The sequence below is a fragment of the Haliotis asinina genome, chromosome 11 (genome assembly GCF_037392515.1).
Source record: "Haliotis asinina isolate JCU_RB_2024 chromosome 11, JCU_Hal_asi_v2, whole genome shotgun sequence".
NCBI lineage: Eukaryota > Metazoa > Mollusca > Gastropoda > Lepetellida > Haliotidae > Haliotis > Haliotis asinina.
The window spans coordinates 3,892,141-3,907,126 of NC_090290.1; the positions used below are offsets into that span (position 1 = coordinate 3,892,141).

Genomic DNA, 14,986 nt, shown 5'->3' on the forward strand with positions numbered 1-14,986 from the left:
TTTATTACAAAATTATATTCGGGGCTGTGAATGTTTGAAAAGGTATCTCAATGATTGGTACAGCTGTTCGTTTCAAAGGTTTGAAGCCCTAAAGTTGTATGCCTAGATGTTAAGATGGAAACAGAATGTAATTTTAAGGGATTAAAATGGCATGGCGAACGGTTCGTGTCATGGCAGAAACGGCAATTTATCAGTAAGCGAAATACCATATCACTGTGATGAAAGAGGTATTTGCCAAGACTGACTGTGCGCAGTAATTATGTCTGGCTCATGTTATATATTCACTGTTAACCAATTTCAGGTGTTACTGAGTATTTTATAGAATTATTTTATTTAAAACCGACCGTGTCAGAATCTTAAATGAATTCTATTTCAGGGAGTGGAACACCATGCGATCAATTTTAGGAAATAAATTCAGCTGTTATGCATTGAAAATTATCCTGTAACGCTAACGGGCACATCCATTTTGAACAATAAAGGAAGAACGTCCTAATCGCACAATGTCTGGGTCGGCTTATGAACTTTCATGCCTGCAGTTCTTAACTACATCTGGCTGGGTTTAAGAAATTTGAGATGAACTCAGTGACGGAAACACTCTATGGTAATATCCTCGTCCGGTAATGAACATGTTCAGAAATTATACCGTTACAGTCATTACTACGAGGGTAGCGGTAGAATTTTCTGGAATTTCGTTCAGTGAGTGAGTGAGTTTTGTTTTACGCCGCTTTTAGCAATATTCCAGCGATATCACGGCGGGGGACACCAGAAAATGGGCCTCACATATTGTACCCATGTGGGGAATCGAACCCGGGTCTTCGGCATGACGAGCGACCGCTTTAACCACTAGGCTACCCCACGGCCCCGGAATTTCGTTCAAATTTGAAAATATGCAAAACATAATAAATATATATAAAATCATTTTAAATATTGGTGGCATTTGGACTACCCCCTGGGGCACTGTGAGAAAAAGATCTTGGGCATAGTGACCAAATTTGTTGTGACTTTTTGTTGTATCTGGGGCTTTTTGACTGGCTCTCTTCACCATCGCGTGCCACGGCCGGGTATACGTTGTCAAAGGGAGACAACTCATATTGCATAATAATTACTTCCCCTTTCCCGGAAGTCAAAACGTAACATCATCCAAAAGTGACACTGAACTCCGAGGTCTGCTGTCCATATTGGACGGCAGATATTCAGTACTTTTCATTGATGAGGTACAACGAATATGGTGATTTATTAGTAATATATTTCTTGATTTAACTGCGTGTTTTCAGCATCTTTTGTATGTGTCTGAATATATTACAGTGACTATGTCTGAAGTTGTTACTTGTGACTTGTGACGCTTGGTCCCTGTTTATAAATTTATGTTTATAATGTTTGTCATTATATAATGTTAATACTTTCAGTGCAAATTATGAGAAGTGTTAAATCTGAAATGTGTGTTTAAAAATTATTCTGAGGGTCCTGTGAATTTTCAGTGGGTCAGTCAGACAGACATGACCCATTGTCCTGTTACTTTGAAACACCATTCGTAACAGCTGCTATCAGAGAAACATAAGTCACTTCTACAAATATTAATTATAACAACAACAACTTACATTGAGAATTTGTGTTGACATCTTGCATATGTATACTAATCCCTGAAATATTCATCCAGTGAGAGGGAGCCCCTGTTTCTAGATACTTTTTAAAAAAACCAAATAGGACAGGGATAAAAATAAGAAAGTAATTTGTCAAAAGAAGTGTGTCCTATTTCTTGACATGTCTTGCATAATATAAACAGGTCAGTGAAAGAAGAAAATATAAACTGAGAGAATGAAGTGGCCAGGTTGGATTCTTTGAAAGAATTTTTCTCCTTGTGGAAAGACTGTGACAGGTCAGCAGACATCTATTCTTGTTGAAACAAAGTGGGTTGGATGGTCCAAAGGATGGCTTTGTCAACACTGGCAGTGTGTTTTATTCAAACAGGAAGGGACATGGCTAATGATATGAATCATTGGTTTGTGTGGTTGGAGTATATAACTTACACAACCATATTACTCTGGGAGTGTGGCATTAGTCAAAGCTCAGTCACTCAAATGATCAGTGCTAGCTACCCCATTTTAATTTCGTTTTCTGTCATATAAGCAAACAAGCACAATCTACAAACTTTATTATTATTGATATTAAAAAGAAATGAATAATTGATCACATAATTTTCACCCGTAGTGTTATGTCTTTTGTAGTCTACATATCATGTTTGTTAGCTTCAACGGATGGTGTGGTAGCTTAGTGGTTAAGGTTTTAACTCGTCACACAGAAGACCAGGGTTGGATTCCCTACATGGACACTGTTCCATACCGTGATAATGCTTGAATATGCAGAAAGCAGCTTAAAACTAAACTCAATCAATTGTTGGCTTGAAAACTCAAGAAGTATTTAATAAAAACCAGGCTTTGCTCCAATCCAATCCTTCAGAAATTATTGGATAAACTGGACTAAAATAGGATGTTCCTAAGTTACTCCTTCACAGCAACAATAGGTTTTATTTTGAAATGTTTTTTATGAAGAGAATGTTGTCAAGCTGCTTTTGAGAATAAAAAGTTTCATATGCTGGAATCATTTTGTGTGAATATCTCATTTAAAGGCATTCATTTTGATATTGGTGAAATGCATTAATATTTAAAATGGTTAGTTTGGGTTTACGAGTCACCTGTGAAGGTGATTTGTTAAAGCTTGTCACGGGATAAATTCTCAGCATCAAATATCCGAAAACCTTGACTTTGATCAAAACTTTCTAATCAGCATATTCATTATACCAATGTGTAAGATGTTAACATAATTTCATTGTTTAATTCCCAATATATAAGTAACAGAATCTGTCATGTGATTTCGATCCTGGTGAGGAGATTTCCATGGTTGAGTTGAATGTTAGAGGATGCCATTATTGTTCACCTGAACAGTTTTGTTTTTTGGACAACTTAAGTGATTACATTTCTTCTGTATTACAGGTGTAGTGTCAGCGTGCCTGATATCTGAAGCAAGATGAATGTTGCGATACGCAAGTGGTATGCATCGTACTACGTGAGCCCACTTAGGAAGTGGGTGTATGGACAGTTCTCTGTGTTCGCTGATGGAGTGGCATTTCATGACGAGTCAAAGAAACCAGCTCTTACAAGTGACCTAGTGATAAAGTTTTCCAAGATTGCTTTGATGAAGAAAGCATCTTCCTCCTTCATCTTCGGTGCGATAACTATCGTGGACAATAAAGGACATACACACTGGTTTTCTTCCTTCCAGGACCGGTCGTCTGTCTTCTCGGCAATAAATCATTTTTTCCTGAGCGCTGCCACTCTGTCAGAATCTTCCAAGGTCAAAAGCATCCCTGAAGGTCAGAGGACAAAACTTGGGACCAATCTTCTGAGGATCGCCACAGACTCGGAGCAGACCTTGCAACATGCAGCCACTCGGCTCTCCCAACAAGGGGAGCAGATTGACAATTCCATAGCAACCATGGAAGACCTGCATAATGACCTTGATGTTGCAGCCAATGTCGTCTCTGGCCTCGAGGCTTGGCTTGGACGATGGCAGATGCCGAAGAAATACATCCATGTGGATCCAATTATCCTAAAAGACAATGATGTTCCACAGGTATTTGACTATGAAATGTTGTATTCGGTGATTGACAGTAAAAAATTTCATCCTCAGAAAGATGGAGTTATACAAATATCTGGTGATGGCATCACAATCCTCAATCTCACACAGAAGATCATTAAGCATTTCGCTTGGTCGATTATATCAACTATAAGAGTCGTCAGTCCTTGGGAGATGGTTCTCACACAAAATTTCATTGGGTCTCCTGATCTGAGCTATGACATTGTCTGCGCAAACCTGATCCACATTTTAAGGAAGATAGAGTTATTTGCCCCTGGCAGACGGAAACTTGATTATGAAGTGACTGTACATCATCGTCTTCAACAACATGACACATCTTTGGGTAAGGATAGACACTGTTGTTATATTATTTTAGGTGCGTTTTTGAGATGTAGAGGTTGACCTTTGACTTGTGAATGATCAAAACTAACTCCGAGGTTTTGATGCAACTGTTGAAATGAACAAAGATATACTTTAGATGTAATTTTGGTATTTGTTATTTATTGTTTAAATCAACTGGTATGCAACTGGCAATGGCTTGCCTTCCTCAATGTGTCCTGCACATGCTCTCTATGCTCTATCAACACAGTATTTTTTTTCAAATATATATCAATATTTTACAATCATATTCATTAATAGTGGGACAAAATTACCTATCTTGTGGTCATTTGTTAAACAACTTTTCAGGAAACCTCAGAGACTTAATGCTCAATTGGCAGGGTCAATGTGTCTTTTAAAAAAAGTTATCAATCTTCAAAACAAGTAAAAAAAAGTCAGGGTCTATTCCTGAGAAAACCCCTGGACTGCATGCAGTTCTGTAGGAAGTCCCCGGGATTTCTAGGACAGTGCCCATGAAACTGCCTGTAGGGATTTGCTCAATAGAAGGAGAACCCGGCGAGACAGTAGAGTGATGTCACTGGAGGTTTTTATGCAGAAAGTAAACATGGTAAATTCTGAAACTAATCAGGGACCATTTACAATCAATAAATCATATTTGAACTCACAGCTGTGGTTTAGAGGCAGCAATACAGTATATCAACTAGTGGCAGTAACAGACTTTTGATATTCGTACATCAAAAGTGATGTCAAAGTCAAAAAGTCAAAAAAGGTGCCAGAGTGAGCGAGTTTAGTTTCACGCCACATTTGCACCCTCTCTGAATTCGCTATGGCATTGGAGACAGCAGTGCCACCACATTAACATTGACAGGGGTAATTAGAAAATTGATTGCAAAATTTGCCAGACATGATATCCAGGAGGCTTTGAAATTACCAGACATCAATGTACCAGTCAGAATCCGGTACATACCGGGAAAGGGAAATACTGAAAACCTGTTTTGATGACATGCTGAATCTACCTCTGCCAGTAAAGCTGATGTTCTTCATATTTATATTCCAGCATCCAGTGCATCAACATCATCAGCCACAATGTCAGACAGGACCTCTGACAAGACAACCGTTAATGCTAAATCAAACGCCACAAGCAGGAAGTATGACTTGTCTGGATTAGTGGATGAAGTGGACGTCCAGAAGGATGGCCAATCACAGGCTTCCATGTACAAGGAGGTGATCAGTGACCAGGAGGTGGACCAACTGTCCGCAACCTTGAGCAATCTCAAATCGATGGCTCTGGCCGTTCAACATGAGGAGGATATTCAGAATGGGAAGCTGGACGTTCTGAAGGATTCTGTGGACAGGGCAAATGATCGAATAGCTGCTACCACAAAGAGGACCAACAAACTGCTGTGAATCGGATGCATGAACAGTATGACGAGGATACAGATTCACACTGACATTTTCTCAGTGTTTAATATTATGTAAGGTGATGGTTACAGGTGAAGGTCACTGTGTTGAACTGAATGCTGATTATTGAATGAATTAAGCATGAATCAATCTAATACTTATTTATATGCTGATGTTGGTGTGGGGCTGAATTCACAAATCATCATGTGTTTCCAGCATCGGATGTGTACCGTGGAGAAGCTTTCATCGCGTTCTGTGGCTGTTGAAGAAGATATTGAAGGATGCTTTGAAAAGGATATTGTTGACAAAATTCTGAATGTTGTCTTACGAACGGTCCTTCTTACAAGAAGGGTATTTATACATGGAACTTGCGAAAAGCATAGTTCCATTCTTAGACAGGATTTTGTCATTTTTAAGATTCAGAACATTTGTTATTGAATTAATTTTCACTTTTTTAATCAACAAATACATTAGAGCTGTTTTTTTGCTGATATTTTTGTGAATATTTACCAGGTGTGAGGACTCTAGGTAAGAATGTAATCCCCTCACCAACCTGTACTTGTCGTAAGTTGCAACCATCTGTATCAGATAGTGTAACTCCCTGTCCGACTGGATGCCTTCTTGTTATAATCTGTAAATAATCAAATCTGGGTAAGACAATCCAGTGATCAAAAGCCTGAATATCAGTCTACACAACTGGGAACCAATGACATGTCAACCAAGTCACATGAAGACTTGATTGAAATATTTTGTGTTCCACTTTGTATATTCTGGGCTAAAATTGGTTTTGACTAGACAAACAACTTGTATTGGTCTTGACATTTGAAGATGTGATTGTGAGGTATAACATAGTTACTAATGTAACGCATTGAGGCAGATCTAGCAGGTGGGGTGAGGTGTGTTCAGGGCGTTCAAGCCTCCTGAACCCCTCTTTGAAACTTCGACGACCCACCCATGCTCAGCTTTTGAAATTCCTGCCTGCCCAACAACCTGGGATGGGATATTTTCAGCACGGACTGCCAGATTTTCAAATTCATCTGCCTGACAGTCCAGTTAAATTTAGACATGTGTAGGAAAATATTTGCCATATTTCAGGGTAATAAGTCATTATAAATCCACTTGTAAAATTAATTCCAATTACATGATAAACTATGTCACGCGTCAAACCTAAGTAATTATTTGCGGGCTGTCAAGTTTTGGTCATTGCTGTCAAGTTTTACATCTGACCAGTTTTACATCTGTGGTCAGACTGAAAGTTTTGGGAGGTTCATACCCTGATGCCATGATGCATGTAATTGTATCCTAGTTACATGGTTTGATGTTCATAGTGGTGATAACCCTACTTACAGTTTTTGTATGATCTCAAACCCTAATAACGGCTTGCCGGGATATGGGTACCAGGTCACACAGCATGGCAACCTTCAACAAGGTGATTAGCCATAACCTCCTCCTCTACTTTACACAATCATGATTGTTGATGTATTCCTCTTTGAAATAGGGAGTAAGTGTACAATGTGATATGATTATGCAATACTGATGAATATTTCTAGTCAGCTTGTTGTTCATTGTTATTATGATGCAGATTTTGTAAAACAGTGGAAGCTGTCTAATTCAGACTCGACTGGGACCGACTTTTGTGTCTGAATTACGAGGAGTCCGAATTGGACTGGTGAGAGTCAAGAGTTAGCCCCCTTGACCAGGAGATACACATGCACAGTACTTTTATGATGAAAGACACAACTAAATGAAAAAATGAACAAATGAACAATTTCACATGTACTGGATAGATTAATTTATTTATTCAGTGGTTTGATTGACAGCATGGCCATGCTTTACTTGCGGAAATAGGCCCTCAGCTCGGTTTGTTTGCTTTGTGCAAACCACCAATTCAGTACAAAGTACTAATAGTTAGTTGTAATCATTAGCCGGAACCTGAGTGGACCTGGGTACAACAGGGCCACAGATTCCATTACGTGTTGCTAGAATGACTACATATAGCTGACTGAATGTGCCATGTGTTTGATTATATGATAATGTGCTTGGTCATTTGTTTGACCGTTTGTTTCATCATGTATTTGATCAACACACAGAATGATTCCATGGCCCTGTTTAGAGGGTGAAATCTAGACCAAAAGAGCCAGTGATTGGGATGAAGTTTTCAGGTAGTTGGGATTCCACTTTCAGTCGCTGGTTTGTCTGGCCCAGACTCTATTCCTCCTACTGGTGCTGGAAAACTGATGACTGTGGTGTTGAATAATGAAATGATCAACTGGAAGTGATTCAGCTATCAGAGTGTGTCCATTGTTTGTCAGGAACAAACTGTGTGTTCATGAATGCTTGTTGCAGCTGATTTGCTAGACATTTCTATTAGGCTCTGACTTTAAAGTGATTTCATTCCAGATGCTGTGATTTATAGTTTGTTATGGAGATCATGACATTAATACAGTGTGACTGTGACTTAATCGTGTTACTTTATATGTGAGTTGGTGAAGAAAACTTTGGACCATAATTTGCTTGTGTTATGTTATTAATGTTAACATGAATATGTGAAATGTATGGCTGAAAGGGTTAAATGTGACATTATGAAGTCCATGTCCTCCTGTGTGAACATGCAGCAATTTATTACTGTACGTCAAGCTAAACATAAATTAGTCTTGTAAGGTAGGGCGAGAACATTGGATCAAGCCACCAACATACTATGAATCGGTCTTCAGCGTGACGAAGTACAAGGCTACCTTACCGCCTCGAAAACTGAAAGAAACAACGTCTCATGCCAGACGAGAAATGTAGTGAGTGTTTTGTAATAGGTAGCACAGATGGATGGAATGTTTAAGTGATTTCTTGAAATATTTATAACAGTTCCGTGTGTTGACACTTGCACCTCAGAGTATCAAAGTACACATTCTGGCGATCCTTAGTCTCTATCGGGTATCGTTATAAGAAAATTTCGGGGGAGAATAGGTAAGTAGTCTGTGAACGCCCTGATATCGTTCGCTTGAGAAATAATTTTCTCAGGGTAAGAAAGAAGAAGCGCAAGGAAGGGTTCGAGCCAGTGTACTTGGACGACACCAAGGTCAATGCCTCGCACACTGTCATCAGTAAGTGGGTATCCGATGGGGGTGATAAGGGTCACGTAGGAGAAACACTTATCATTCTACATGCTGGTTGCTCCAGCAAAGGCTTTCTCCCAGGCTGCGACTTGGTATTCAGTGCAAAGTCCACAGATAACAGAGACTACCATTCCTAGATGAATGGTGCTGTTTTCCTCGATTGGGTTAAAAACAAGTTGGTACCAGCTCTACCAGAGAAGTCTTTTTCCGTAACGGACAATGCTCCGTACCACAGCGTGCAGGATGCCGACAGTAAAGCCCCGACATCGAACAGTCGAAAAGGTGATATGATATCATGGCTCGACAAATTTCAGATCGCACGACCTTCAAAGGCAACGAAACCTCAGCTATATGAGTTCATGAAAACCCACAAAGGCGAACCGTCAGGTCTCCAGGAGCAGATTTTGGGATGTCCCCCGCCATGACTGGCTGTTCCGTTTCTGCGGTTTCACCCCGCCGCCACAGATAACAACTTTTGCGTTTTCAGTGATAGTAGCTTTTTCGTGGAGTCCCGAAAATGCTCAAATGTCGGAAAGCTGTTGGGTATTAGTAAATGATAAACATGTGTACTATTTATATTTATGTGGCAATTTTGTACAATGATAAAATTAGCAATTCATCGGTACGTTTCTGACTTAAAGGGACTATAGCTCCATTTCTGTGTGGCGGATGTACGATCACCTGGCACTGTAGCTTCTACGACTTTGTCAAACACCGAAGTTTGACAAACTTTTAAAAATCGTAAGCCCGTAGCCCTAGGTGGCATGGCATGGACGCCGCACGGTGGCCGCATGGTGATCGTGTGGTACACGCACGATATTTTATTTAAAAAATAATGCACGGTAACTGCACGTTCACCGTACGATCAACGTTCAACATCCGCAAGGACGCAGCAAGGGCTGAGGAGACCGCACGGAAACCGCTCGCTGTGAGATCTCCGCACGATTTCTGTGCAGCCTTCATGCAGGTTTGTCTCGGCCTGTCCACAAGGAAATCGCGTGATGTCGTAGCCCGCGGTCCTCCATCATGCCTAAAACAGCGTACGGAACATCGTAGCTTACTTTATCATACGGAGCCCATGGCAGATATGATACAGGTCTTATGAATCCAGATCCAGTGATTGGCATGATAAGTGTAGGTCGTAGTTGTAGATTTAAACAACATACATAGAAGAGCACTTTCTGCAGCGTGACGACAAACAGGAACTGAATTATGTAAGATGAGTTGCCGGGCAACACGTGTGCGCATTCTCTTGCCCAATGTCGAGTATACTGCTCTGTACTGTTATGAGATTATTCCCATTGCTCTACATTTTAGAATATGACTACAACATTCATCATCATCATCACACCATCCACACTACAACATATTTTTTTCTTTTGTGAACATCAACCTGTGACGATTATGTCCATATAAGGACAGAGAAGAAGACTGTCCCATTAAATGCGTGTAAAAGTTAATCCCGTCAGACGGGGCAACATTAGGTTGAGTTTCTGTTTGTTTGATGAAAGATAAATCTGTCATGAGTAGCCATTATAAAAACATATATCCGTATGATTGACAGATACTATGACAGGTCTGTCATAGAGTGACCGACAGCACTGGTACATTTCAGAAATGAACAACACCAGTTCTTTGTAATCGCTGAGTCGTGATACACGCCTTCGCATATTAATTAGCCCTTCGTCTTCCTGGGGATTCTCACAGCTTAATATTAGAAAGCTAGCATTACCCAGAGTATACAAACCCTAGGGAGGGAAAAGCTTGAGAATCGGGTCTGAGGGCCTCTCTCCCCGACTGGGTCCGGATGTCCAACTTGAGCCCACTCATAATTGAAAATTTCCTTCTCAAAATAGTACGAATTATTTTCGAATTTGTTTTATATGAACCCAGTTTGGCAGGTATATTAAACATACGTTTGGTTGTAAGACAGTTTGGATACACGTAGAACATACACTCGGCGTCTGTTAATCTGAATATATTTTCATTTTACTATCTGATCGTTCTGAATCAGGATATATATCTGTACCCAATAGCTACTGTGACAGAGACCGATACAGCCATTTTCATGGACATTCATACTGAACTCGCCTCTATACATACACTGTCCAGGAAGTGTTGTACCATGCCCCGACAGGTGCCCTAGAAGTGCTGTAGGATGTCTCGACAGGTGTCATGGAGGTGGTTTAGGATGTCCCGACAGGTGTCCTGGAGTTGGTGTAGGATGTCCCGACAGGTGAGCTGGAGGTGGTGTAGGATGTCCAGACAGTTGTCCTGGAGGTGATGTAGGATGTTCCGACAGGTGTCCTAGTGGTAATGTGTGATGTCCCGACAGGGGTTTAGAAGGTGTAGTTGGATGTACCGGTAGGTGTCCAAGAGATGTTGTATGATGTCCCGACAGGGTGTAGGAGGTGTTGTTGGATGTCCCAGCAGGTGTCCTAGAGGTAGTATAGGATGTCCCGACAGTGGTGTATGAGGTATTGTTGGATGTCCCGGCAGGTGTCCAAGAGAAAATATAGGATGTCCCGACAAGTGTCCTGGAGGTGTTGTAGGATGCACCGACGGGTGTCTTAGATGTAATATAGGATGTCCGACAGTAGTGTATGAGGTTTTGTTGGATGTCCCGACAGGTATCCTGGAAGTGTTGTAGCATGTCCCGACAGAGGTGTAGGAAGTGTTGTTGGATGTCTCGACAGGTGTCCTGGAAGTGTTGTAGCATATCCCGACAGAGGTGTAGGAAGTGTTGTTGGATGTCCCGACAGGTGTCCTGGAAGTGTTGTTGGATATCCCGACAGAGGTGTAGGAAGTGTTGTTGGATGTCCCGACAGGTGTCCTGGAAGTGTTGTAGCATGTCCCGACAGAGGTGTAGGAAGTGTTGTTGGATGTCTCGACAGGTGTCCTGGAAGTGTTGTAGCATGTCCCGATAGAGGTGTAGGAAGTGTTGTTGGATGTCTCGACAGGTGTCCTGGAGGTGTTGTAGCATGTCCCGACAGGGGTGTAGGAAGTGTTGTTGGATGTCCCGACAGGTGTCCTGGAAGTGTTGTAGCATGTCCCGACAGAGGTGTAGGAAGTGTTGTTGGATGTCTCGACAGGTGTCCTGGAAGTGTTGTAGCATGTCCCCACAGAAGTGTAGGAAGTGTTGTTGGTTGTCTCGACAGGTGTCCTGGAGGTGTTGTAGCATGTCCCGACAGAGGTGTCCTGGAAGTGTTGTAGCATGTCCCGACAGGGGTGTAGGAAGTGTTGTTGGATGTCCCGACAGGTGTCCTGGAAGTGTTGTAGCATGTCCCGACAGAGGTGTAGGAAGTGTTGTTGGATGTCCCGACAGGTGTCCTGGAAGTGTTGTAGCATGTCCCCACAGAAGTGTAGGAAGTGTTGTTGGATGTCTCGACAGGTGTCCTGGAGGTGTTGTAGCATCTCCCGACAGAGGTGTAGGAAGTGTTGTAGCATGTCCCGACAGAGGTGTAGGAAGTGTTGTTGGATGTCCCGACAGGTGTCCTGGAAGTGTTGTTGGATATCCCGACAGAGGTGTAGGAAGTGTTGTTGGATGTCTCGACAGAGGTGTAGGAAGTGTTGTTGGATGTCCCGACAGAGGTGTAGGAAGTGTTGTTGGATGTCCCGACAGAGGTGTAGGAAGTGTTGTAGCATGTCCCCACAGAAGTGTAGGAAGTGTTGCTGGATGTCCCGACAGGTGTCCTGGAAGTGGTGTAGCATGTCCCGACAGAGGTGTAGGAAGTGTTGTTGGATGTCTCGACAGGTATCCTGGAGGTGTTGTAGCATCTCCCGACAGGGGTGTAGGAAGTGTTGTTGGATGTCTCGACAGGTATCCTGGAAGTGGTGTAGCATGTCCCGACAGAGGTGTAGGAAGTGTTGTTGGATGTCTCGACAGGTGTCCTGGAGGTGTTGTAGCATCTCCCGACAGGGGTGTAGGAAGTGTTGTTGGATGTCCCCACAGAAGTGTAGGAAGTGTTGTTGGATGTCCCGACAGGTGTCCTGGAAGTGTTGTAGCATGTCCCGACAGAGGTGTAGGAAGTGTTGTTGGATGTCCCAACAGGTGTCCTGGAAGTGTTGTAGCATGTCCCCACAGAAGTCTAGGAAGTGTTGTAGCATGTCCCGACAGAGGTGTAGGAAGTGTTGTTGGATGTCCCGACAGGTGTCCTGGAGGTGTTGTAGCATGTCCCGATAGAGGTGTAGGAAGTGTTGTTGGATGTCTCGACAGGTGTCCTGGAGGTGTTGTAGCATGTCCCGACAGGGGTGTAGGAAGTGTTGTTGGATGTCCCGACAGGTGTCCTGGAAGTGTTGTAGCATGTCCCGACAGAGGTGTAGGAAGTGTTGTTGGATGTCTCGACAGGTGTCCTGGAAGTGTTGTAGCATGTCCCCACAGAAGTGTAGGAAGTGTTGTTGGTTGTCTCGACAGGTGTCCTGGAGGTGTTGTAGCATGTCCCGACAGAGGTGTCCTGGAAGTGTTGTAGCATGTCTCGACAGGTGTGTAGGAAGTGTTGTTGGATGTCCCGACAGGTGTCCTGGAAGTGTTGTAGCATGTCCCGACAGAGGTGTAGGAAGTGTTGTTGGATGTCCCGACAGGTGTCCTGGAAGTGTTGTAGCATGTCCCCACAGAAGTGTAGGAAGTGTTGTTGGATGTCTCGACAGGTGTCCTGGAGGTGTTGTAGCATCTCCCGACAGAGGTGTAGGAAGTGTTGTAGCATGTCCCGACAGAGGTGTAGGAAGTGTTGTTGGATGTCCCGACAGGTGTCCTGGAAGTGTTGTTGGATATCCCGACAGAGGTGTAGGAAGTGTTGTTGGATGTCTCGACAGAGGTGTAGGAAGTGTTGTTGGATGTCCCGACAGAGGTGTAGGAAGTGTTGTTGGATGTCCCGACAGAGGTGTAGGAAGTGTTGTAGCATGTCCCCACAGAAGTGTAGGAAGTGTTGTTGGATGTCCCGACAGGTGTCCTGGAAGTGGTGTAGCATGTCCCGACAGAGGTGTAGGAAGTGTTGTTGGATGTCTCGACAGGTATCCTGGAGGTGTTGTAGCATCTCCCGACAGGGGTGTAGGAAGTGTTGTTGGATGTCTCGACAGGTATCCTGGAAGTGGTGTAGCATGTCCCGACAGAGGTGTAGGAAGTGTTGTTGGATGTCTCGACAGGTGTCCTGGAGGTGTTGTAGCATCTCCCGACAGGGGTGTAGGAAGTGTTGTTGGATGTCCCGACAGGTATCCTGGAAGTGTTGTAGCATGTCCCGACAGAGGTGTAGGAAGTGTTGTTGGATGTCCCGACATGTGTCCTGGAGGTGTTGTAGCATGTCCCGACAGAGGTGTAGGAAGTGTTGTTGGATGTCTCGACAGGTATCCTGGAGGTGTTGTAGCATGTCCCGACAGAGGTGTAGGAAGTGTTGTTGGATGTCCCGACAGGTGTCCTGGAGGTGTTGTAGCATGTCCCGACAGGGGTGTAGGAAGTGTTGTAGCATGTCCCCACAGAAGTGTAGGAAGTGTTGTTGGATGTCCCGACAGGTGTCCTGGAAGTGTTGTAGCATGTCCCGACAGAGGTGTAGGAAGTGTTGTTGGATGTCCCAACAGGTGTCCTGGAAGTGTTGTAGCATGTCCCCACAGAAGTCTAGGAAGTGTTGTAGCATGTCCCGACAGAAGTGTAGGAAGTGTTGTTGGATGTCCCGACAGGTGTCCTGGAGGTGTTGTAGCATGTCCCGACAGGGGTGTAGGAAGTGTTGTTGGATGTCCCGACAGGTGTCCTGGAAGTGTTGTAGCATGTCCCGACAGAGGTGTAGGAAGTGTTGTTGGATGTCTCGACAGGTGTCCTGGAAGTGTTGTAGCATGTCCCCACAGAAGTGTAGGAAGTGTTGTTGGTTGTCTCGACAGGTGTCCTGGAGGTGTTGTAGCATGTCCCGACAGAGGTGTCCTGGAAGTGTTGTAGCATGTCTCGACAGGGGTGTAGGAAGTGTTGTTGGATGTCCCGACAGGTGTCCTGGAAGTGTTGTAGCATGTCCCGACAGAGGTGTAGGAAGTGTTGTTGGATGTCCCGACAGGTGTCCTGGAAGTGTTGTAGCATGTCCCCACAGAAGTGTAGGAAGTGTTGTTGGATGTCTCGACAGGTGTCCTGGAGGTGTTGTAGCATCTCCCGACAGAGGTGTAGGAAGTGTTGTAGCATGTCCCGACAGAGGTGTAGGAAGTGTTGTTGGATGTCCCGACAGGTGTCCTGGAAGTGTTGTTGGATATCCCGACAGAGGTGTAGGAAGTGTTGTTGGATGTCTCGACAGAGGTGTAGGAAGTGTTGTTGGATGTCCCGACAGAGGTGTAGGAAGTGTTGTTGGATGTCCCGACAGAGGTGTAGGAAGTGTTGTAGCATGTCCCCACAGAAGTGTAGGAAGTGTTGCTGGATGTCCCGACAGGTGTCCTGGAAGTGGTGTAGCATGTCCCGACAGAGGTGTAGGAAGTGTTGTTGGATGTCTCGACAGGTATCCTGGAGGTGTTGTAGCATCTCCCGACAGAGGTGT

General features: G+C 43.6%; 1 protein-coding gene across 1 annotated transcript; it reads left to right on the top strand.

Moving 5' to 3' along the window:
* Positions 1-1,108: 1,108 nt before the first annotated feature.
* LOC137256222 (synaptosomal-associated protein 47-like) lies at positions 1,109-7,882 on the top strand. Its single transcript, XM_067793944.1, has 3 exons — positions 1,109-1,214; positions 2,991-3,976; positions 5,030-7,882. The coding sequence occupies exons 2-3, from the start codon at positions 3,025-3,027 to the stop codon at positions 5,377-5,379; spliced, it is 1,302 nt and encodes a 433-aa protein (XP_067650045.1). The 5' UTR covers positions 1,109-1,214; positions 2,991-3,024; the 3' UTR covers positions 5,380-7,882.
* Positions 7,883-14,986: the final 7,104 nt, after the last annotated feature.